The sequence below is a fragment of the Halichoerus grypus genome, chromosome 8 (assembly GCF_964656455.1).
Source record: "Halichoerus grypus chromosome 8, mHalGry1.hap1.1, whole genome shotgun sequence".
NCBI lineage: Eukaryota > Metazoa > Chordata > Mammalia > Carnivora > Phocidae > Halichoerus > Halichoerus grypus.
Genome location: NC_135719.1, coordinates 57,415,058 through 57,442,199, shown reverse-complemented (window position 1 = coordinate 57,442,199; position 27,142 = coordinate 57,415,058). Strand labels below are relative to the sequence as shown.

At 34.7% G+C, this 27,142-nt stretch overlaps 1 protein-coding gene across 8 annotated transcripts in view; it reads right to left on the bottom strand.

Moving 5' to 3' along the window:
• Positions 1–27,142, bottom strand: part of NEDD4 (NEDD4 E3 ubiquitin protein ligase) — a 121,352-nt gene that overhangs the window by 34,167 nt on the left and 60,043 nt on the right. For 6 of the 8 annotated variants that reach the window (XM_078079306.1, XM_078079307.1, XM_078079308.1 and 3 more), the window contains 3 exons: positions 4,744–4,794; positions 3,240–3,301; positions 592–694 (listed from right to left, as the gene is read on the bottom strand). The exons of 1 other annotated variant lie outside the window; for it this stretch is intronic. In XM_078079306.1, the coding sequence (XP_077935432.1) occupies positions 592–694; positions 3,240–3,301; positions 4,744–4,794 (216 nt within the window). The remainder of the gene's footprint in view (positions 1–591; positions 695–3,239; positions 3,302–4,743; positions 4,795–27,142) is intronic. One more of the 8 variants, XM_078079303.1, reaches the window with a different exon arrangement.

Sequence of the window (27,142 nt, the reverse complement as noted above, 5' to 3'; positions counted from 1 at the left end):
TGAGCTTCTTCTTATCCTGTCATCCATGAAAATTGTTAAATTCTATTTGCCCCAGATAAATATGGCCTCTTACTAGATCACTTGAATTCCTTCCCTCTCTCATTCCCTCCTTTCCTCTGAGCCCTCCCATCCTCACCCCAACCATGAGAGGAAAAGTAACAAGAATTACATTTCATAAAAGAGTTCCTAATTAGTAGGGTCTTCTCAAAATTTCCATATATTTAACTTACAAATAGTAAACTGTATTCTTACTTTAATGGAGGGGAGAAGGACATGGTTTTAGAAAACTCTAAAAAAACAGAAAGAGTTAATGACTTAATTACAGTAAATGCTTTCATTTATAAACATTGTATTCTCTATTCACTAAGCTTTAAGAATGCCATCAATAATGGCTATTCATTCTACAGAAATGTCCTTAGAAGGAAGAAATGTTTAATGAATGCTTGGGTAAAATAAACAAATGCCCATGTAAATAATTTTTATTGCACACGTTAACTTCATTGAATAAAGTTATTTTTTTCTTCAAAGTACAGTAAAATAAGAAATGAGATATTTTCTTCTCAGTTGAACCAAATATTTATAAGATCTCACCTCTAATTCCTCAGCCTGTTCTGTGTTACCTTCTTCTGAGCCACTGGTTTTAGGTAAATAAGTCATTTTTAATCTCAGATAACCTTTAACTCTTGATTTGTGACTGTAGAGAAGAAAATAATTATTCGCAAAACTTTAAGAAGAAAAGCATTCATTTAACAAGAATTTACTGAATACCTACTAGCTACTAGAGGAGACCCAAAGATAAGCTCGAGGACAGAAGATATCTAGGCAAAGGAGTGAGTGGAGGACAAAATGTAACAAACATAAATAAAAGTTATGAAATAAATAAGATACCAAGGAAGTGTGAGTGACAGATCAGGGAGAAGGTGAGCGAGCAGTTGCATTTGAGTGGGCGCCAGCAGACTGGGGAGGATTTTGATCTGTGGCAATGAAGGGAAAAGCATGTAAGTGGAGAAAAGAGTAAAATATGAGCAAACGGATGGGAAAGCTGGGGATCAATGAAGGGAATGGCAATCATCGGGCTTGGCTGGCCTACAGGATACATGGAGGAGGTAGGGATGATCCAGAGGATGAGGTCCATGTGAAACAAGAGAACTTTCGATTTTACTTTGCGCACACTGTGAAGCCAGAGAATTTGGGGGATAGGGAGAGGCATCCTCAGAGATATGCTTTGGGGATACTAATCCAGTCAGACTGTAGAGGATGACAGGAAAGTGGAGAGCAAGGCCTGCTAACTGTCAGAGACCTACTGTCTTTCTTTGACAGCTGTTTGAATCTATCATACATTAATTTATCTACTCTATTTTCATAATGTATCTTGTATTACCTCTTCAAATAATGAGTTGTCCAAGCTAAAGGCTGCTGTACATTGTGTTAATACTTAAAAAAACATTAAATCTGTGTATGGCCCCCAACAATTCTAGCATCCTACTTACTTAAGAGATCTTTCCTTGTCCTCACTTTCTGTATAGATATTTTGGTGATTTTTATAGATATCAGCTATGTAACTCATTACCCCTTTTCTTTCTTGACAAAAAAGTGCCATCTTTTATTCTATATTCAAGAGATACTCCCTTCCCCACCCCACCTAATCTCTTAGGTGTTCTTTGTACAGTTCTCATGAACTTGGAAACTGTACCTTTCCTGAGTGGTCAAAAGAATCCCTGATGCTTATTTCCAAGGTCACTAATGTGGCTTGTGTCTCCACTTTTAAGGGGGAGTGAACACTGACTTGTTGCTATAACAGACATGTACAGAAAACTTGCTCAGATAATGGTTTTTACAAGCGTTTCTTTATAGTGATATGTTTCATGTCTTTTTTTAAAAGGTTTTATTTATTTATTTATTTGAGAGAGAGAGAAAGAGAGGGAGAGTGGAGAGAGGAGCAGAGGGAGAGGGAGAAGCAGACTCCACACTGAGCAGGGAGCCCGACGCAGGGCTCGATCCCAGGACCCTGAGATCATGACCCCAACCAAAATCCAGTCAGCCACTTAACTGACTGAGCCACGCAGGTGCCCCTCACGTCTTTTCAACCAGACAATAAGCCTGTCGGTTTGGACTTAATGGGGCTCAGAAAGTCTAAGAATGTAGTACATTTTCTATTGATTTAAAGTTCTTTCTGCACTTGCAGTGATATCCAGTGCAGACAGAAGATGTAAATTATATTTTTTAAAGATAAGGATACTAGAAAGCATTTGACAAAATGAAAAGCAGGCTACTAGGGCAATCAAATAAGAGAAGAAAATATTTATTTATTCTTGGTATGCAGATACCACAAGCAGTCTAAAACTAAAAAAGGAAGAAAAGAGATTTATATTCTAAGACTTCTGCAGAAGTTAAATATATGACTTCTCTTATAGAAAGTAAATATTAAGAGAGCACTGTCCCTTTTATTTTGCTTTAATAATTTATATTACAGAGCAATTAAATGTTTTTAAATGAAAAATTTTACTAAGTTCCCACAGTATATCTTTCAAATGTATTTTCTAGTTTTAAAAACAAGACAAATATTGTTGTACAGATGTACTTCGTTATTCTGTGACTTTTTTGACAGTAAATCCATACATGTCTTCACTAGATTTTACTTGACTATGTGGTACAGATGATCAAAGGAGTTTTATTTACAGCTTAAACTTAAAAATTTTAACCAAAATCAAATAATTCAGTTTAGGAAAATGGAATTATGAACATGTTATTTAGGTTTTAAATTCTAGTCTTTGCTCATGTTATTTTCTCTAAATTTTGGGTTTTCTGAAATATTTTTTATTAACACATGCAAGATGTAGTTAGGTTTTCCTGAAATTGGTTTTGCGCACATTGTTGGATATTGCTTTGGTGGAACTAATGTTTGTGATTTTTAAAAGGATAGTATGACAAAATTACATATACTTTAAGACATAAAAGGAATAATAAAACAATAATAACAAATTTCCACCTTCTAATCTGATAAATATTATGGGGACAAGTCTTTCCTAAGAAGTATGAAAAATACTTTTCTGTATTTTCAGAATTTTTTGTGCTGTGCATATATTACTTTTTAATCAGAAATAACAGTAAAGCTTTTAAAAAATAATATTTCAAGGTAGCTTATTTACAAAGGTTTAAACTATAAATTTCCAAAGAAGCTACTATAATGTATAATGAGATTAAAAAAATTAATATGTTATCATTTTGTATTTACTGACCTTCTTGGGTGAAGAACAAAATCCTTAAACGTATATGGTCTCTCCATTCTTGGATTTTCTGTCTAGAATAAAACAGTGGGTTTTCAAGATATATCTATAAATACCAAAAACATGTACTTCTAAGGAATATTCATGAACTATGATCTAAGCCATAACTGAAGTTAGAAGTGAGAAAAATGTGGCTTTAGCTCATTAAACGGTTATAACTGGTAGCTTGACAGGGCTTTCCCCTTTCTGCACCCTAGGACTTGCGGCGGTCACACCTCAGTACCAGACAGGCTGAGCAGGTGCACTGAGGAGCCAATGGAGGGAAGCGGAAACAAAGTAGAGTGGTTAGCATGTTGGTGCCCCAAAGGAATATGGAATACATGCAATGGCAGCAGTTGGGCGTGGTTAGAGCATAGACACCATTCTAGGAAAACAAAAAAGGAAATGGCCTGGAAAGTGAGACTGGATTAAATATATTATCAAAAGTGTGTAATCTCTAAAAACTGTGGAGAGCCAATAAATATCTCAAAAGACTGATACAGTAAAGAGGTATTACTTCTCTTTCTTATCAAGTTCAACAGCCCTTTGCTTTTATTATTCTTTACTTCTTACATTTTGCATTAACTACCCATTTGGTCTTGGAACTCTTTCCTTAAATTCTCATCACATTATTTTACTTGTTTGTTTTTTCGTTTCTCCTTGTCTGTGTTCTTCTCCTCCGATTGACCCACACTGACTGAGGCTCAATGTCTGGCCTTTGATGCTCTCATCTCTCTTACTTGGACAGCCCATCATTCTCAGAGATTCTGCTGTTACCTCGATGTGGTAACTCTCAATCCTCCCAGTCTCTTTCTCTACACAATTGATTTTTGTATTTCTGTTGGCTGCCCACTTTAGGCTTCCATTTTTCCTGTTTTCTATTGAAATTCATTATGGCCAAAGATAAATTTATCCTTTTTCAAAACAAAATGGCCTTTCCTCCTAACTTTTCTACTTGAGACACCACCTTAATTTCCAAAATTCAACCTGTATTATCATTACTTTTTTTTTTTTTTTCTCAACCTCCATGTCAGAAACCTGGCCCAATGGTGTTTTGTTATGAAATGTTTCCTGAGTCTTATCTTCCTTCATTGTGGTAAGATGCTTGGTCCACATTCAGTTTCATGCCCATATTGTCATAAATGATCCTAGGTTCCTTCTGTGAGACTAAGCTCTCCCCACTCTACGTATTCAGCAGAATATTTCCAAACTGATTTTCCTCAGACATGCTTTCCTGATGTCAACCAACCTCAGCAACTCTCTATTTCTTACCAGGGTTCATGTAAGGGAATCTTGGAAATAAAATTAAAATGGAAAATTGAGATGAGTTTTTAGAAAATAATATGCTCAAGGAATAATAGCGATATACATTTTACAAATCAAATATTTACATTTACTATATATTGTGCATCTGTAAGTATTTATTAGAAAAAAAAGAATAAACATAAAAATTAAAATCATGGACATCTATACCAACCGGTAATGGATAAAGAGGAACATCCACTTGACCTAGGAAATCATCCCTTGTCTACAAGAAAAAAAAGAAAAAATAAGATTAGTAATATGCTCGATATTTTTAGAAAAAATTGATGAACTATTGCCATCATTCACAAAAAATGCAGAAGTCTTTTTTGTTGTTGTTTAATCCTATGCAATATCAATGGAAAATAAAAGGGAATATGGTACAATTTGTGATAATGGCAGGATAGAGTATATTAGACTGATCCTTTTGCAGATAATAATTATATACCCTGAAAAAATATAAAAACTATTTGAAAGCACTCTAGAGTTACCATAAGCAAGTAGAAACTGAAGGGGAGTCGATCTTTGAAAGAAGAAACTGTATTGTGTAGGATTCGTATTTCCATGGCTTTTTACCTGATAGTACTTTCAGTTCATATGGTGGGATGATTAGAACTCAAGCAGGAATCTGACATCTTACTCACTTGAGGAGTATGAAGACCTAGTTTGAGGTTAACAGCGTAACTAGAAAGTGAGGGAGACAATTTCTGCAAGAAAGAAGCCACAGAAGTCCCTCCAAATCTATACATAAACTCCACCCAAATTCTTAGCTGATCCCTGAACTGTATCTATGAAAGGCAGCAACTGGACCACTGAGCATAGATTCCAGCTGATGTTCACCTAAGGGGAGATAACATTTGGATTTCAGCTGAGTTAACAACTTGCTAGAACAAAAGTCAACACTCTTCAGGGAAAGATGGTAACATTTACGGTCTCAATCATGTACCACACACACTGTCCAGTATACCATAAAAAGTTACTAAACACGGGAGGAAACAGAAAAATGTGATCCAGTATCAAAAGAAAAGGTCATTCAGGGCGCCTGGGTGGCTCAGTCGTTAAGTGTCTGCTTCGGCTCAGGTCATGATCCCAGGGTCCTGGGATCGAGCCCCACATCGGGCTCCCTGCTCGGCGGGGAGCCTGCTTCTCCCTCTCTCACTCCCCCTGCTTGTGTTCCCTCTCTCGCTGTGTCTCTCTGTCAAATAAATAAATAAAATCTTTAAAAAAAAAGAAAAAGTCATTCATAGAAATTGGCCATAAGATAAGCCAGATCTTGGAATTAGCAGACAGGGAAACTAAAGCAGCTATTATAAAGATGTTCAAGGACTTAAAAAGAAAATAAGGTCATAATGAATGAATGGAGGGGGAATCTCAGTAGTGAAATGGAAACTATAAAACTAAATCAAATGTATATTTTGAAATACATATAGAATTGAAAAATATAATATCTGAATTAAAGATCACTGGATGGGCTTAACATATGCCTGGAGAAAAGTTCCATGAACTTTAAGATACACCAATAGAATTTATATAATATGAAAAATAAAGAGGACTTACAGAATAATTTCATGCAGTCTAATATATGTGTAATTGGAGTGCCAGAAAGAGAGGGGAGGGGAGAGAGAGGGAGAGAGGGAGAATAGGAGAATAGGAGAAAAAATATTGGAAGAAAAAAGTAGCCAGCTTCCCCAAACATTAACATCTTACATAACCATAGCACAATGATTAAAACCAGGAATACTATTTTTTTTAGAGGAAATAGTAACACTTTCATATATTTAACCTTTTATTCCTAAGTTTTTAATTGTAAATAAAAACCTACACACATAACAGTGTCTGTCACCCATAATATTTATCAAAGTGTTTAAAATAACTTCTGAAAAACCTTGTCCCTCCAAGTTCCCAGAATGAAGCAGGGTTAACTGTTCAATAAACCTCCTTCAGATATTTTCCTACATATATGCATCCACATACCTTTTTTTTTATTAATGTGTAATAAACATACAACATTATATTACTTTCAGGTATACAACATAATGAATCAATATTTGTATATATTTATTTAACGTCTTTCACAATAGTTTTTTTTCTTGTGATGGGAACTTACAAGATTTGCTCTCTTAGCAGCTTTAATGCAATACAGTTTTATTTATAGTTGCCATGCTGTACATTACACTCTCATGACTAATTTATCTTAACTATAAGTTTATACCTTTTGACTCCCTTTACCCTTTTCACTCACCCCCACCCTCTTCCTCTGGAAACTACCAATTTGTTCCCTGTATCCAAGAGCTTTTTTTTTTTTTTTTTAAGATTCCACAAGTAAGTGAAATCATATGGTATTTGTCTTTGTCTGACTTATTTCACTTAGCATAATACCCTCAGGGTCCATCCACGTTGTTGTAAATGGCAAAATTTCATTCTTTTTTGCTGAATAATATTCCATATATATATATATATATATATATATATACATATATTTAAAACCATATATATGATTAAAACCATTTTCTTTATCTATTCATCCACTGATGGACCCTTGCGTTGTTTCTATAGTTTGGTTATTGTAAATAATGCTTTAGTGCAATGGAGGTGCAGATATCTTTTCAAGTTAGTGTTGTCATTTTCTTTGGAAAAATACCTAGCAGTGAAATTGCTGGATCATATGGTAATTTTGTTTTTAATTTTTTGAGGAATCTCCATACTGTTTTCCTTATTGGCTGTACAGATTTACATTTCCATCAACAAAGCACAAGTGTTCCTTTTTCTACACATCCTCACCAACACCTGTTATTTCTTGTCTTTTTTATAATAGCAATTCTGACAGGTGTGTGGTGATATCTGATGTGGTTTTCATTTGCATTTCCTTGATGATGAGTAATGTTGAGCATCTTTTCATGGGTCTATTGGCCATATGTAAATCTTCTTTGGGAAAATGTCTATTTAGAACATCTGCTCATTTTTTAAATCAGATTGTTTGTTTGCTATTGAATTGTATGAAAAAACCAGTAATAGTATTAGTTAATCTACAGACCTTACTCAAATTTCACCAACTGTCCCATTAATTTTGTTCCAGGATCCAATTCAGGATCCCACACTGCACTTAGTTATCATGTCGCCTTAATGTCCTTTAATCTGGAAAGTACCCTCAGTCTCTTTTTCTTTCATAATCTTGACTCTTATGAAGAATAATGGCTAGTTATAGAATGTCCATCAATTTGGGTTCATGAAATGTTTCTTCATGGTTGAATTTAGGTTATGCATTTTTTTGCAAGAATACCATAAAAGTAATATTGGCACTTTTCTCAGTGCATCATGTCAATAGTCGATAAACATTGGAATCTTATACATTATGGACAGTGAAGGACCACTAAATATTTGAGGACAGTCTATAACTAAATCCCCCCCAAGAAACAAACAGAAAGAAGGGAGTCAGAGGAATCAGAATCAAGTCAGACTACAGGAGAAATACTTTAGAAAAACTATAATTAACATTCTCAGAGGTAAAAGATGAAACATCTGTCAAACAGAATAGGAACTTATAAAAAAGAAGCACTTAGAGAATAAAAAAGAGCTGTCGGGAATTAAAAATATAACTGAAATAAAAAGTTTAATATAGAGTTGGAAAATAGAGTTAAAGAAATTTCTCAGAAAGTAGGATTAAAAGACAAAAGAAAAGACTTATTCCCCAAATAAGGAAATTACAGAACAAATTTAAGTCTACATCTAAATAACAGGCATTCCAGAGAGAAAAAAGAAAAGGGAAGAAATTATCAAAGAAGCATTTAAGAAACTTCCCTTAAACTCAAGCAAATGAATTTTAAGAGTGAAAGGTCCCACTGAGTATTAGGCAAAATGCATGAAAAAACATGCACAGCAAGGCATATCACCGTGATATTTCAGAGTATCAGAGATAAAGAAATTCTAAGCTTTTAGAGCTGGAGAGACACAAAACAGATTATACACAAAACTGAAAGACAAGAGAAAAATGTCTTCTAAATTGTGGGAGAAAAATACTTCCTACATTGAATTCTATACCCAGCCAAAATATCTTCTTTAATAATGAAGGTAGAATAAAGACATTTTCAGACACTGGTGTTCTTAGTAAGTAACAGAGGATATATTCCACCAAAATAAGGGAGTACATCATAGTAAGGGAAGATGCAGGAGATTCAAGATGGGAGACAAGAAAAGAGGATCTCCCAAATGATGGGGAAGGGAACTTTCAGAATAACAATAGTGTAAGATCTACAGAAAAACCAGTGCATACTGGAGCAGGAAGATGGATGGCTATAAGAAGGATGCTTCCAGAAGAACAGAAATAACCATATCTACCTAATAAGGTCTGTTAGAATTAAATAAGATAATATATATATATTGCTTTGCATAATATTCAGCATTCAATAAATGTTAGCTGTTGTATTTGAAATGCTGGATTCTTTATTAAGCCCCTGCTCCTTTTCTAATAAAACAGTCTGTAGACATTTCAAACAGGTACATAAAATAAAAGGAGCATGGCTGGAGACTGAAGCCTAGCAAATTAGTTTAGGGCCATATTCTTATTTTAGAACATGAGTTGATAATTTTTGAAATGTACAAGTTAGCTTTTAGTTATACCTTCAAGGCTGTTCTATGATATGGTTCCTTATTCTTGTTTTTATTGCACCTAGATGCTATAAATCCGATCTTTTTTTTTAATTTAATTTTATTATGTTATGTTAATCATCACACATTACATCATTAGTTTTTGATGTAGTGTTCCATGATTCATTGTTTGCATATAACACCCAGTGCTCCATTCAATACATGCCCTCTTTAATACCCATCACCAGGCTAACCCATCCTCCCACCTCCCTCCCCTCTAGAACCCTCAGTTTGTTTCTCAGAGTCCATAGTCTCTCATGGTTCGTCTCCCCCTCCGATTCCCCCCCCTTCATTTTTCCCTTCCTACTATCTTCTTCTTCTTCTTTTTTTTTTAGCATATAATGTATTATCTGTTTCAGAGGTACAGACCTGTGATTCAACAGTCTTACACAATTCACCATAGCACATACCCTAGAAGCTATAAATAAGAAAGTAAAATACAACAAAATGTAGTAAAATCCTAACCAGGATGACTGAAGAATAAAATATTTTGGTTAATTGAATGATCTAATTAACTTACTTTAGGCTTCACCAGATAAAGAAATAAACCACTTTTTGTTTTGTTTTGTTTTGTCGTATTGAATAGCCTTGCCCTTAGTAAACTGAACAGAGTAAACATCTACCTGTTTGATAATTCATGATCTTTCAGTGCTTCAAAAACATGGTTGCGGTCAATCACCACTGGAGTTAACACAGTTATTGAACAGGATTTCTCAACTTGGGCACTATTGACAATATGAGCCAGATAAATTTTTTGTTGTGGGGGCTGTCCTGAGCATTGAAGGATGTTAGCAACATTCTTGAACTCTACCCACTAGATGTCAGTAGCACCCCTCCTCCAGTTGTGACAACCAAACATGTCTCCTGTGATTGCCACATGTCCCCCGGGTGGCTAAACTGTCCCTGGTTGAGAGCCACTGCTAAAGAAGGTATAAAACAGAATGTCTCCAACAGTGAGTAAAAGACCCTCCCTCTTCAAATAACACCTTTATTGAGATATAATTTATATAATATACAATTAATCTACTTTATTGAGATATAAATTATATAATATACAATTCATCCACTTTAGAACATTTTTATTACTCTAAAAAGAAAATCCATACCTATTAGCAGTCACTGCCTATTTCCCCCTTCTTGCCTTAGCCCTAAGCAACCATCAATCTACTTTCTGTCTCCATGGATCTGCCTATTCTGGACATTTCATATAAACGGAGTCACATAATATATAGTCCTTTATGACTGGCATCTTTCACTTACAATAATGTTTTCAAGGTTCATTCACATTGTAGCAAGTATTGGTACTTTACTCCTTTTTAAATTCTGAATATTATATTGTATGGATATATTGCAGTATTTGTCTATTTATCAGTTGATTGACATTTGGGTTGTTCCCATTTTTTGGCTATGATAAAAAATGCTGCTATGAACATTCAAGTACAAGTTTTTGTGCTGACATGTTTTCATTTCTCTTGGGTATATACTTAGCAGTAAAACTGCTCAGTCATATGGTAACTCTATTTAACCTTCTTAGGAACTGCAATACTTTCCAAAGTGACTGTACCATTTTATATTCCCACCACCACTGTATGAGGGTTCTGACTTCTCCATATCCTTTTTTTTTTAAATTTTTTTTATTGTTATGTTAATCCCCATACATTACATCATTAGTTTTAGATATAGTGTTCCATGATTCATTGTTTGTGCATAACACCCAGTGCTCCATGCAGAACGTGCCCTCCTCAATACCCATCACCAGGCTAACCCATCCTCCCAACCCCCTCCCCCCTAGAACCCTCAGTTTGTTTTTCAGAGTCCATCGTCTCTCATGGTTCTTCTCCCCCTCCAATTTCCCCCCCTTCATTCTTCCCCTCCTGCTATATTCTTCTTCTTCTTTTTTTCTTTCTTAACATATATTGCATTATTTGTTTCAGAGGTACAGATCTGAGATTCAACAGTCTTGCACAATTCACAGCGCTTACCAGAACACATACCCTCCCCAGTGTCCATCACCCAGTCACCCCATCCCTCCCACCCCACCCCCCACTCCAGCAACCCTCAGTTTGTTTCCTGAGATTAAGATGACTTCTCCATATCCTTAACAACACTTATTATTATCTATCTTTTTGATATAGCTCTCTTAGTTGGTATGAAGTAGTATCTAATTGTGATTCTTTTTGCATTTCCCTGATGGCCAATGACGTTGGACACCTTTTCATGTACTTATTGTGCTCCTTATTTCTCAAAATCTCATCACTGAGAAATCTTCCCTACAGATTCAGTTTCCATTGCAGAAGCAGTGCCTGTCACTGTGGAACAGAAAGGAAACATCTCATTCCATATATTGCTCCATGTTCCTTGTTCACTGATTGCATTTTGTGAACAAAAGCATAGAACAAAAATCCTGCTTAATGAAAATTTCTTTGTCTCGAGTAATTCTGGTATGTAAAAACACATTTTAAGAACTTCTTGCAATGCATCTTCCTTCTTTAAAACAAGTGATCTGAAATGAGTTTCATAACTTCTACTTAAAATGAAATGGTCCCAAAGAACTATATTTCTAATATTAGAAGAATGAGCAAATTTTCCAAACTAAAAGTCAATATACATGGTCTGAGGAGATGGAGAATATGAAACTGGGAATTATCCTGGAAAGTCTGGGACATATGGTTGCTATAAATATAGGACAATTAGAGGTTCTTTTTCCATTTACAAAGAAAAAGTAATAGTTTTAAATTCATTCCTATGAAGGCAAGTCAGTCTGTGATGTTCATTAATGTTTCTCTAGCCAACCAATTGTTCCAAATTCTGAATATCAAGCATTTCTTTGCAAGAGTTATTACCTATATTTGAGCTGCATGCAGCTGACTTCATAAAGCAAATTTGCATTTGGTAAAATATAAGTAATTTTAAAACACCTGAAATCTGAGTAAGAATTTAGAACAGCAGGTAATTTTTAAACAGGACCATCTGTAGTGGGCACAGTTCTGTCAGTAGATAATACTTTTTCTAATATTTTAAAGGTAAGAATTTCAGTTTCCTAAAACAATTTTTAGAATATAAAAAAAGAAAAATCCAAATTGCTCTTTTTGCAAAACTTCAATTAGAACTATAGATGGCTCTAATTTTAGAAGGACAAATTATTATTAACTTTGATAAGGCTGCATAGCAGTTGAATTTCTGCTTTAAAAGAATCCAATGTTACAAAATATCAGAAATTTAAAAACAAAGTGCCGTAGCTTTGAAGAATACTGAATACTTGCCTTTAAAATGTTTCCATTAAATTGGAGCTAGAAATAATTTCCCAGGGCAAATCTACTGTATAAAGCAAAATAATAAAGGAAGACTCATTTCTTTACAATCAAAGTCAAACAACATAGCCAAAGATTATTTTTGCTGTAATACCCAACTTTTACTTTCAATTACGTTTTTTAATCAGTGAAAATGAAATTTTTTAAAAAGATTTTATTTATTTATTTGACAGAGAGAGAGATATCGAGAGCAAGAACACAAGCAGGGGGAGTGGGAGAGGGAGAGGGAGAAGCAGGCTTCCCGCTAAGCAGGGAGCCCAATGCAGGTCTCCATCCCAGGACCTTGGGATCATGACCTGAGCTGAAGGCAGACGCCTAACCATCTGAGCCACCCAGGTGCCCCTAAAATGAATTTTATACATGAATAAAAATAATTTTATACATGAATAACTTTATATAAATATAGCATAGTTTCAGTTTGCAGACTTAGCCACCAGCACTTTTTTTTTTTATCAAGATGATCTTTTAATTTTTAAAACAAAGGTAATGCATGCACAGGGCACAAAATTAAAAGGAAAAAGGTTCCCAGCCCCCATCTATCTAACTCTACCCTCTGTCGTTCCAAGAGGCAATAGCTGCTATTTTTGTGTGTTTGATATGTTTGGGTCTGAAACTATTCAGAGTTTTCTTTGACATACTGTTATGCATCTTGCTTTTTTCTCTTCAACAGTATCTCTAGGACTGTGTCCAATATCAGACCACGTAGAGACGCTTTACCTGTGGCTATATAGTATGCCATTGTATAGAATACCAAAATTTATTTCACTAGTCCCCTATTGACAGATACTTCAGTTGTTTCTAATCTTTTTTCTGTTATAAACAATACCTCAATGAATAAGTTTCTATTTTTTATATTGCATGTATATCTGAGATAATTTTCATTTTGTGTAATAATAAAGACAACAGTAGATTAATCTGAACTAATCTCTAGTGAAAACAGATCTCAGTGACTGACTGGATGTTACAGAAGCGAATTGTGTCCAGAGTAAGCCAAAACCACATATAAATTTTCAAAGATCAAAGATTCAAGATCAAAAGTGTGCATCTGAATCAATATCTTACTCAGTGCCAATAACTACTGTCTTCACACAGCTATATTCAAATAGTCTATGTGCAAATGTCATGATTCTTCTGTGCAAATCACTGAAACTCTAAAAAAATGAATTGGAGTGGGCAGCAAAAAAGAAACAATAAATCCACAGCTATAAAAATGTTCAAACTGGGGATGCTTGGGTGGCTCAGTAGGTTAAGCATCTGACTCTTGATCTCAGCTCAGGCCTTGATCTCAGGATTATGAGTTCAAGCCCCGCACTGGGCTCCATTGCTTCAAATTTATATTTCCAAGCAAAGGAAAATTACAAGAGGACTAAACGTATAAAGTTATAATTTAACTAGGAAATACCTACTACTAGATTTATTTAAAAATGAATGAATGAATGAATGAATAAATGCAAACTGTTGTTAATCATATTTAAATTAAGTCAAGAGATCAAGAGATATTTCAGAGACCATAAAAGATGAGAGTAAAAAGCTCTGAAGCTGAGAAAATAAAAGTGAAATTACCTAAAATCTCTATTAGGCAAATTTAAACTTTTATTCTATTATTTATGTTAAGATGATAAATATTTTCTTGAACACATGAAAAATTGATATCTTAACACAGAGGGTATTAGCTCATACGAATATCCGAGAAAAGTAAGTAAAACTTTTATGAACGGACCCATCTATAGCATTTTAAAAAAATCAGGGACCATATATTTTCTGCTTCCAAAATTCTGTAAAACACTATTGTTTTTAATGAACATCCTTACTCTCACAATCCATACTACATAGATTCACACATCTTCGATGTTATAAATAAAAAAAATCATAAAACGACTCTAACTTTAGCTTACCTATTTTCTAACATATGCAGATCTTACTAACTAAAACTGCATTTGCATAGCCTCTGCCTTCCTCCTTCCATACTGACTCACGCTATACTATGACCTGCTAATTTTAAATGTTTTTCCGGAAGTTCAAGATTTATTGATTCAATCTTTTTAGTATGTTGAGGGGAAAACGGTGTTAGCTAAACAAGCAGTATAATCTGATCTAGGCTATAAAATCATAGTGCTATGGAAACGGGATGTCTTTGCTTAAAGCAAACATTCAACGTCCCACACTTGTGATCTGCTCAGCCAGCCAGCAGCCTGTCTGGTAGATTTAACTGTAAGACACACACTGTACTTGTTCTTTGACAATAGCTTCATACTGCTTGAAAATTTGGGTACATGTGTTCTACAGCCTCTAGCAACTCTTGTACTTTTAAAGGGATTTTTACTTAATAGACACGGGTAGGAAGTCAGGAGAGGTCACTGTCTAAATCAGTTTTGGTTTGAACTCTCCTCCTCTGAATTTCAGTTTCTTTGGAGGGCTCCACTTGATAATCATCACATGCTTGTGAAAACTGATGATTTACCTGAATACATTTCTCTATCTTTACATGCTTTAGAGTTTAGCTTATAATTTACTCTGAGGATTTTCAAATACAAACCATTTTTTAAAATATGCTACCGAAGAGAATGACTTCAAAGCGGACAAGAACAGGAATCAGACTGTGTTATTGAACCTGAACAGGATTTTATAATTATTTTCAAAATTAAGCTTTAATATATCCAACATACTTTTATAAGCAATTTATTTTGTATGCCCCTAAACCAAAGGACTGTAGAAGATAAGAACAAAGTTTTGCATTTATTACAACTTTCTCCCCCCTTCACAAAAGGTGAAAGCCTCACCAATTTTCTCCATTGTTTCAAATTTATATTTCCAAGCAGAGGAAAATTACAAGAGGACTAAACGTATAAAGTTATAATTTAACTAGGAAATACCTACTACTAGATAACAGATAAAAGGGACAAGGCTCTTCCTTCCAGAGAGAAAAATATTCATTCTTGATTGAAAATAGACACAGATTCATCCTCCTGAGCTCCAATAAATTATGTTACTACTTTTTTCTTTCTAGGAAGGTCTGCTAAGCTATTAGGGAATAAAAAAAAGGTAAACTTTTGAAGAGACTGAAGCTAATAATCTCTGGAGAATTCTATCTGTAGTCTAAGTGAGAAATTAGTAGATAGCTTCCACTGTTGTGAAAGATCTAGTGACTTTAATTCTAAGACCCAAAGAGCTGTGTAAAACCTCAGATATTAATTTAAAAACAAGTAAGTGTGAGAAGACGAACTAAAATCATCACTTTAAAATGGATAAAGGGAAGCTAGGGCAGCTGGGGAAGTTGTCTAGAGGCTTCTGCTTCCAGCCCTAATCTAGAGTTTCAAAGGATTCAGGTTGAGTTAGTCCACTCAAGTGGTTTTCAAACTTCTGGGGTAGGGTCTGAGGACTTGTAGTTCCTACAAGTACTCAAGTGATACTCATGCAGTTGATCCAGTAGTCACATCAAGAGAACCACATCTCTATTCAATTCAATTTCTAAAGAAAATCAGGAAGAATAAACAATGATAACAGCTGAAGAAGAATGAGCAGGGCATCTAAATATATCTATTTTTATCCTGCCTTCTTCCAAATGGATTTGGCAGTTTAGAGATAACACACAATCACAGATCTGCTAGGTACTAAAAGAGGTCAAAGGTGGTCACATAATTGGGAAACATTTGGTTAAACAAAACTCAAAAGTTTATTTCCTGTAGGACTTTTAGAAACTTCACTAGTGTGCATTGTGACATTCTAAGAAATACAGCATGTGGCACTATACAAAATTATTTCTCAGTGGGATGGGTTTATATGAGGTATCTTACAGACTGGTGAGGAACACATTTCAAAGATACTGGTCCAGAAGAACTATAAATTTCTTAGCATGGGATGCTAGGCCTTTCCTAGCATTTCCAATCTACGTTGCAGCCTCATCTATTAATATAAGACCCCCAATAGTGTAATATGCTTTTGCTGAACAAATCCTATTTCCCCCTCTCAAACTCACTCATGCTTCCTGGAAAGTTTTTCTCTCTCTGCCTGTGTAAATTCTACTCATGAGGCCCAGCTCAGTGCCATTCTAATGGAACTTGTCTTGATGAGACTAAATTGCTAATTTCCTCCTCTGTAATTTTACTTCACTTGTATCTTTTAACATCTGTATAATAGTTCTCTTCTACTCCAAAAAATTATTAAATTGATTTTTAAAAAAATTGAAATGGCCTGACTTACTAGAATGTATCATCTTTATGTCAATTAATCCCTCCTTTATAAAAAACTAGCTATTTAGACCACAGGAAGTACTCTATGATGTGGAGATAACTTACTTAATAGTTCTAGCATTGTGAAACCAAATGAGCGATGTGATAGGAAATGCTACAACACTCAGAGAAGATGGTATCAGATTTTCCTTTTTAGGCAATAGACTAAGTCCCCCATTTTAAGAGGATTAGTATGTTGAACATGGTTGGAGCAAAAATCAAAAGGGTTAAATGACCTACTCGACTCCCTGCAGTCTGACTGCCTTCTTCAACCTGGACTTGAACTTAGTTTTCTGCCCAGTGTGATAACCTGGTAATGTTTGGGCTCCAGATTGGTATATTGATTCCCTGTCCATGTCAAAGCCGTAGTTAAAGCTATGTTCCTAGATCATTTACTGGCTTTTCAGCCTCAGAAAAAGGTTTTCAGCCAGTTTTCTTAGTTGTAAGGGGCTGTCTTCCTTAGGAAATGGTAGTATGATCTCTCCCTACTGTCTCTAGGACATCTGCGCCTGACCTTTTCTGCCTTTTAGGGACCATGAATCATTCACTCTCCCACCCTTGGCCTATAGAATCCACCACTTGCAGTCTGCACACGGTTGGTAAATTTTGACAGATAGAACATTTTGCACAAATCTATTATTCAAGTTCCATGAGATTACAACCCTGATTTCCTATTAATACTATGCCCAAATTTAAAAAATACATCCATGAGGTGAAATCCACTTAGATTCAGATGAAACTACCCCATCTAATAGTTTAAATATAACCTAAGAATGTTTAAAAATGTTTAAAGGAAGATTAAAAATAATTCCTAAGTTTTGCCACATTGTGCTGGGCTTACCAATGTCTGGCTCATAATAGGAAGTCATTATTTTGCTCATTGGTCAATTGCTCCAGATTTTAGTCATCTTTAAAGGTAACTGAATCTGAAATCTAAAAACCACTGAACTTCATACTACATATGTTTCTTCAGTATATTAAACAGCAGCTAGCATTAGTGGGTCTAGAGAACACCCATGACAATTCAGGATTTATCAAAGTTTTCTGACTACTTGAATGAGGTGATCCTCCTGCAAACTCTCAAGGCAAGCAGCCTTGAGGCTACAATCATTTCAACTCTCTGATCCTTAATTTAAAACTATTTTACATATTCTCTTTGTCTTCCTCGCTTAGACTGGCCCATCAAAAGTTGGGATGATGTCTTCTATTCTTTTGTATTTCACAAGAAAAAAGTATTTTTAAAAAATCTGCTTGCTGGAGTTTCAGTAGTATTTTTCCTAACTGATAAATAGTATTAAGCAGAAGCAAGGTACAGTTACTGGCAAATACTTTCAAAGATTTATTGTCAGTAAAATGACTATATTAAGAGAGGACCTGAAGGGACTGGGCCAAGAATATCTCTAAACAACAAAGAAAATAATTTATTATCAAATGATTCCCAGTGTTTCTTGCCCTCCTCCTCCTCCTCTTCCTCCCCCTCCCTGTTCTTCTTCATTTTTTGTAAACTTTGGTAGAAGATTACTTATGTACTGGTAGAAAGAAATGTTTTCTCTAACAACTTTTACCTTTTGAAATAATCGCTTTTAAGTTTTTAGAAAAAATTTCAGAATTAGAAACTCATTATTCTTATGATTTGATTACCTGATCATTTGGTCAAGTGTAAATTTAGCTGATCTATAAACAGTTTTAAAAGTTCTCCCCAGGGTTGAAAACTCATATAATTTTTATTGAAGAATATAATGTATCAATGAAAACAGGGGGGTGGGGGGAAGGATATGGATTACTGTTGTTTAAGAAAATAAGAACTCAATGGATTCCTTTAAAACCAAAATTTCCTTGCTTAAACAGCAGGTACCAGTGGAGAAAAATAAGGTCACTGAGACGTGGCTCCACTCCTTCAGCCATGACAGCTACCAAGCACTGTAGCTTTAGGCGCCTTCCTCAATAGACTGGAGCACTGTCGAAGTTACAGGGGTATCCATGGCTTGAGGATCAGGATGTAATGTTCTAGAGAAACCCTGTCCAATAGAACTTTCTGCAATAATGGAAATATTCTATAACTGTGCTGTCCAATGCAGTAGCCACTAGTTACTTGTGGCCACTGACCACTTGAAATGTGTCTAGCACAGATGAGGTTCAGAATTTTAAAATTTGATTTCATTTAAATGAATTTAAATCTCCATGGCCACACGTGGTTACTGGCCCCTGTATTGGACGGTGGAGTTCTAGCAAATTTTTTAGTAAAACAATACTCTCTGGTTTTAAGCTTTTACTTTTAGTTCTTGCCCAGCCATTCAGACATGTCCACAAAGCTGACTACCCCTCACCATACTGTATTTGGAATCATGACTCCATTTTTTTAAAAAATCAGTTTGGTTTATCATACCTAAGGAAAGGTTGAGTTAAACTTAAAGTATGCCCTTGGGAAATAAGTCACCCTAAGAAAAGAAGGAGCCCAGTGGGACACAGCAGTACCCCAAAATGACAATGCCTATAAATACAAAGCTAGCAATAACAGTGCTCAACTGGACTGGATTTGTTCAAGAGTGCATGGTATCCATCTCTTGGGAACCCCAGAAATAGTGAAGAGTACTTTACAGCTGCCTGGGATCTTTTGCGGACAGAAGAGAAGGGCTAAATCAGTGAAACTTGGGTTATAACTGTCATTTCGTCTCCACTAGCACCTGTACTCTGGTGAATCTTGGGAAAACTTAGGTTATGTGTATTGGGTATGCAGATTTGATGGTTTTTTATCAGTATAATATATTTTGGCATTTTTACCACCTGTCTGATAAAATTTTTAAATGATAATAATTCAGGATAATATCCAAAATAATTTTAGCAGGTTAAAAAAAATCCCAAGAGCCAAATACGTACTTTCTTTCAGTAAACGGAATGATAACTATAAGAAGGCTATTTTTAAAACCCCACCAGATGCACAAAATTACTTATATGAATTATATAAAATTGAGTTTTTTATGAATACCCCAAAGACAGTAACTATATAAATATGAAATTATAATAGCTGAGTTACTTTGCTTTTACCCTATTGATAACTGCCAACCAAACATTTTAATATTAAGATAAATGGGCACACTGGGATATGTTTCTTTTTGTAAATGTAATCTTTTGTTAAAAACATTAAAAAAAATAGAGATAATAGAAGATCATTTGATTCCTAAAGATCAAAATAAAATAAAAACCAAGTTATAATGTGATTTTTACAAAGTAAGATATTTAATGTTTTCAAATATTATAAACAATGAAAATGAACTTAAATGAAAATAGTGCTTAATGAAAACTGTGATATCTTAAAACAACTATTAAGAGACTCTCTGAATAGGCCTATATCTATAAAAGAAATTTAATTAATAATTAATAATTCTCCAAAACAGAAAGCCCCAGGCCCAGATGGGCTCACTGGTGAATTCTACCAAACATTTAGGGAAGAAATTATACCAATTCTCTATGAACACTTTCAGAAGACAAAAGCAGAGGGGATACTTCCTAATTCATTCTATGGAGCTAGAATTACCCTAAAATCAAAACTAGACAAAGACATTACAAGAAAGGAATTATACACCATAACCAGGTGGGATTTAGACCAGGTGGAAAATTATTTCAACGTTTGAAAATCAATTATCACGATATATCACATCAACAGGCCAAAGAAGAAAAAAATCACAGGATTATATCAATAGGTGCAGAAAAAACATTTTACAAAGCCCAATAGCAATCCACGACAAAAGTGTTCAGTAAACTAGGAACAGAGGTGAACTTCCTCAATTTGATAAGGAATATCTACAAAAAACCTGCATCTGACATTATACTAAGTGGTGAAAAACTAGAGCTTTCCCACTAAGATCAGCAACAAGGCAAAGATGCCCCCTCTCACCACTCCTTTCAGCATTGTAGTGAAAATCCTAGTTGATATAATAAGAAAAGGAAATAAAAAATATACAGATTGAGAAAGAAGAAATAAAACTGTCTTTGCAAATGATATTATTGTCTTTGTAGAAAATCCAAAAGGTTTGACAAAAAAAAACTGCAGCTAATGAGCAATTTTCACAAGGTCACAAGATACAATATTAATATAGAAAAGTCGATTCCTTTCCCATATAGCAGCAATTAACAAGAACTTGAAATTAAAACCACAGTATCATTTACATTAGCATCCCCCAAACAGAAATAGTTAAATATAAACCTAACAAAATACAAGATCTATAAGAAAAACTATAAAACAGATGCATGAATTTGAAGAAAAACTAAATAGATGAAGAGATAGTCCATGTTCACAGGTAGGAAGACTCAGTATTGTCAAGACGTTGGTTCTTTCCAACTTGATTTATGGATTTAATGCAATCCCAATCAAAATCCTAGCAAGTTATTTTGTGCATTTCAAAAATTGATTCTAAAATTTATATGGAGAGGCAAAAGAACAGTCAAGAAAATACTGAAGAACAAGAACAAAATTGAAGGAATAACACCACCTCACTATTAAACTATGATAATCCAGACAGTGTGGTAATGGTGAAATAATAGGCAAAGAGTTCAATGGAACAGGATGGAGAGCCCAGAAATAGACCTACATAAATAGTCAACTGATCTTTTTTGTTGTTAATTTATTTAAATTCAATTTAATTAGCATATAGTGTATTATTAGCTTCAGAGGTAGAATTTCATGATTCATCAGGGGCATATAACACCCTGTGCTCATTACATCAAGTGCCCTCCTTAATGCCCATCACCCAGTTACCCCATCCCCCAATAGTCAACTGATCTTAAACAAAGGAACAAAGTCAATACAATGGAGAAAATACAGTCTCTTCAACAAATGATGCTGGGATGACTGGATAGTCACATAAAAAAAAAAAGAGAGAGAGAATATCTAGACACAGACCTTATATCCTTCGTTAAAATTAACTCAAAATGGGTCACAGACCTAAATGTAAAATGTAAAACTATAAAACTCCAATAATACTGGAGAAAATCTAAATGATCTTGGGTTTGGCAATGACTTTTATTGTATTTTACAATACCAAAGAGATGCTCCATGAAAGAAATTACTGATAAGCTGGATTTCATTAAAATTAAAAACTTCTACTTTGCCAAAGACACCACCAAGAGAATGAAAACACAAGTCACAGATTGGGAGAAAATATTTGTAAAAGACATATCTGGTGAAGGACTATTATCCAAAATATATAAAGAAGGCTTATAAATTAACAATAAGAAAATAACCCGACTAAAATATGGGTCAAAAACCTCAACAGACACCTTGCCGAAGAAGACAGACAGATGGCATATAAGCATATGAAAAGATGCGCCTGAGCATATGCTGTGAGATGCAAATTTAAATAATGAGATACCATTACACATGTTAGAATGGCCAAAATGTAGAACACTGACAACACCAACTGCTGGTAAGGAGGTGGAACAACAAGAACTCTTACTCCCTCACTATGGAATTGCAAAATAGCACAGCCACTTCAGAACGTAGTTGAGCAGTTTCTTTAAAAACTAAACTTACTCTTACCATATGATTCAGCAATCGCACTACTGGGTATCTACCCAAAAGAGTTGAGAACATAAATCTACATAAAAACCTGCACACAGACATTTACAGCAGCTTTGTTCAGAATTGCTAAAACTTGGAAGCAACCAAGATGTCCTTTAGTAGGTGAGTGGATAAATAAACTAAGGTACATTCAGACAATGGAATATTATTCGGTACTAAAAGAAAAAGAAAAAACAAAACTATCAAGCCATGAAAAGATATGGAGGGAACTTAAATGAGTATTATTAGTGGAAGAAATCAATTTGAAAAGACTACATACTGTATGATTTCAATTATGTGACATTTTGGAAATGGTAAAACTATAAAGGCAGTAGAAAGATCATTGGTTGCCAGGGATTAGAGGATGGAGAGATGAAGAGGCAAAGGATGAAGTATTTTTAGGGTAGTGAAACTACTCTGTATGATACTATAATGGTGGATAGATACATGCCATTATAATTTGTCCAAACCCATAGCATGTACACCATCAAGAGTGAACACTAAATTCAACTATGGACTCTGGATGATAACAATATGTCAATGCAGGTTCATTAATTTTAACAAATGTACCACTCTGGCGGAGGATATTGGTAATGGGGGAGGCTACATGTTTCAGAGTAGGGGGGGGATACAGAAAATCCTGGGCCTTCTGCTCACTATTGCTGTGAACCTAAAACTGCTCTAAAAAATAAAGTTATTAAATAAGAACACCACCAATTGAGAGATTTGGAATTCTTTAGAATCTACCATCTTATGGCTAGAAGCTGATTCTATCAATGACATAAAGTCAATAAAATAGTTTCTGAATCACTATTTTCAATGAGGGATAAAAAAAGTAATAGGGTCACCTCTTTAGAACTACCAGTTGTTGCATAAAGATTGGCATTGTGGGGCACCTGAGTGGCTCGGTGGGTTAAGTGTCTGCCTTCAGCTCAGGTCATGATCCCGGAATCCCAGAACTGAGCCCCAAGTCGGGCTACCTGCTTGGCGGGGAGTCTGCTTCTCCCTATGCCCCTCACCCTGCTCATGTTCTCTCTCTCTCACTCTCTCAAATAAATAAAATATTAAAGAAAAAAGAGTGGCTTTGTGGCCCACATATAGGACTTTCTAGCTGCTAATTTGCTGTATAATTCTTATTTATTTCTGTATTTCTTCTGTATATCTAGTATTGATGTAGTTTTTTTCCCCAAGAATATGCAAATCAAAATTGAGTATAAGAAAAAAGAGCTGTGCTTTAATTTGTAATAGGGCTTTTAAAAAATTGTATTCCTTTGAAAATATATCTTGATCTTTGATAGAGTCTTATGAAGAAGCGCTTCCCCAGATTTCTGGTCTGTATTTTTGTGCCATAGTTGACCCTTGAATAACATGGGTTTGAACTGCACAGGTCCCCTTAAATGTGGATTTTCTTTTTTGATAAATACAGTATAATACTGTAAATGTATTTTCTCTTATAATTTTCTCAATAACATTTTCTTTTCTCTAGCTTACTTTATTGTAAGAATATAGTATATAATACATAAAACATATAAAATATGTGTTAATCGGCTGTCAATCAGAAAGGCTTCCAGTCAACAGTAGACTATAAGTGGTTAAGTTCTGGGGGGGAATCGAAAGTTATATGCAGATTTTCAACTGCATGGTGACTAGGGGGATCGGCACCTCTAGCCTCTACATTGTTCAAGGGTCAACTGTGTTTTTTATTTTTTTAATTTTTTTTTTAAGATTTTAATTATTTATTTTAGAGAGAGCAGGAGGGAGGGGCCGAGTAAGAGGGAGAAAGAGTCTTAAGCAGACTCTGCGCTGAGCATGAAGCCTGACGTGGGGCTCGATCCCAAGACCCTGAGATCATGACCTGAGCCAACACCAAGAGTCGGCCGCTTAACTGACTGCACCACCCAGGAACCCCAAATAGTGTTTTTTAATGTGTTCTTTTCATGTATTTCCTATTACTTAACTGTTAACCTGGATTCTTAAATTTATATATGATTCACTTTGTACACATATAAAACAAGAATTATTATGTTACACACTGTGGTACTTTACAGTACACAATGCACCTTCATGTACTCTCACAACAAAGTATAAGGTAGATAATAGCTCCTTTTTACTGAGCACCAACTATCTGCCAAACAGACATGAAATTTTCAGTCCTCAAGACAACTCTGCCAAGTTTCATAAATTTCATACTTCATAAACATGAAATTAAGACTCAGAGAAGCATAAGAAGAATAAGAGCAATTAATGTAGCTAATTCATCATAGTGTACATTTTCATTCTATCTAGGGATGAGGAATGTGGGTATCCTAGATGTTTAAACCCCAAATGCAGATTTGTGGTGATTTAAAATTGAGGTAAGGTATAGTTTAGGTGATAAATTCCAGGTTCTAACAATAACCTTTTAGTTTTAGGTTCCAAAGTGAAAGCCTCAATTTTATTGGTAACAAATATATTATCAAAAATTATCAGATTAAAGAAACGGAAAATCCCATGGTAAATAATTGACATGCTCAGCCCCACAGTGAAATAAACATCATAAAAGACATGAAAAATTAGATAGACACACGTTAAAGGAGAGGTATCCATCTTGAGCTAGGTCATTACTAAAACGACCTCGATGACTTAGGTAGAGATCCAGTCAAAACAGTTTAGAACTAGTGTTAATTTTGTTAAGTGTGAAATTGCACTGTAGTTTTTAAATATTTAAAAGGTCCTTAATCCATTACAGATGTACTCTGAAGTGTTCATCGTAAAATTGTAAGATGTATGGGATTTACTTAAAAAAAAAAAAAAAATCCAGGAAAGAAAAAAGGAAGGGAAAAGGTGGATGACATGATTGACAACACATTGGTAACAGCTGAAACTGAGACTTTACTGAGGGCACACAAGGGGGCTCCTTGTATTATTCTTTCTATTTTTGTGTGTTTGAAATTTTCCATAGTAAAAAGTTTAAATGTAAGTGAAAAAAAGATATGTAGTTTGTAATCATTTAGGTAGTTTATAACAATTATTGAAGAAAAAGAACATAGTGAAATTCATAAACTGTGTTAAAGGAAATATAAACATATAGTATGTGTTATTTGATCAATAAAATTAATCAGAAGGTGCCTGGCTGGCTCAGTCTGTGGACCATGTGACTCTTGATCTTGGGGTTGTAAGTTTGAGCCTCATGTTGGTTGCAGAGATTACTTAAAAATAGAATCTTTAAAAATAAATAAACAAAATTAAATTAATCAGAAAGAACAAAGTAACTAAAAAAAAGAACAAAGTAACTAAAAATGTTGGGTCACAAATTAGAAGAATAGAAAAAGAAATATTTAAAAGATAAACTGGTTCTCCAGTAATATGTTTAAATAATAATCCCCACACTTAGCTTTTACTCAACAATGGCAATAAGAAAGGACCTGGACTCACAGATACAGGGTTAAGAGTTTTAAAAGAATATATCAGGATTTTCTCCAAGTTAAAAAAATCATAGTTAAGGTTTCAAGTTCAAGTGACAGCAAGCATCCAATATCACATTCCATTAGGAGGTCATGACCATTACCTCTTTCTTCTTGTCCTCTACCCAAACACATTTTTAATAGGTCTATTCTCTTCCTCAGAGTGATAATCATGGGTATTACATTTAAATGGATTGCCAAGAATATAAAAGGTTAGGAAATATGTTAAGGAAATCACATATTCTATTACAAAGAATGTTTAATTTAGTCTTTCTAGGAGTATCTTCACTTCTAGACTATACACAATGTATATTCAGACAACAGGTATGAAAATCGGGTACCCCCCTACTGTAAATTAATTAAGCTACCAACAGAACCTTAAGGATTTGGTAAGTAAATACCACTCTTAAGGCGTGGTTTTACCAAACTGAACTAACTCAGTTTCAGAACCTAAAGAAATCACCTTCATGCATAGTTTATCACTAAGCATGGATATAGAACATAACTGGGTGGGGCGCCTGGGTGGCTCAGTTGATTAAACATCCAACTCTTAATCTCAGCTCAGGTCTTGATCTCAGTGTCCTGAGTTCAAGCCCTGTGTTGGAGCCTACTTAAAAAAAAAATGTGGGGGGGACATAACTGGGCAGTCATTGGAAGTTTCTTCTGTGGGGGAAACAAACTTGACGTCTGAGGAAAAAACTCTAGATAATAACAGTCAGAAGTCTCCCAACGATGAAGTCTACCAGTTTAAAAGCCCCACACAATTATAGAGCCTCCAGATCACTTAGCAGTGACTCACTCTCAAATATGAAGAGACAGCCAAGGTTCACCAGACACGTGAAGAAAAATGCCCAATAACAAAGAGAAACAAAAAACAGTAATAGCAAAAGGACCCATAAGAACCAAAGACAGTGCAGGACTCATAACAAAACTTGAAAAAAAAAAAAAAAAAAAAACCTGAAGTAAAACATTTTCAAAGAAATAAGAGATTGTATTTACAAAACAAGAATAAGAATAGGGAATCATCAGAAAACTAGAACTTCAGAAATTTAAATAACCAAAAATTTTAAAATTAAAAAGAAGGGGAAACTTGGGGAAAATCTTCCAGAAAGATTTGGAAAAATAAGGAGGCAAAGAAACAGAAAACAGGAGAGAAAAGTAAATCGTAGGAGCAATCCAAGAAATGCAAACTTTGGCTCATTGGAATTCTAGGAAGAGAGAACAAGAGAAAAAGGCAGAAAGGGAATTTTCAAAGAAATAACACCTGATTTTTAAAACAGGCACATGTTATCCTGATAGAAATTTAAATTAATTAAAAATTATATAGGCAAGGGGCGCCTGGGTGGCTCAGTCGGTTGGGCATCTGCCTTCGGCTCAGGTCATGGTCCCA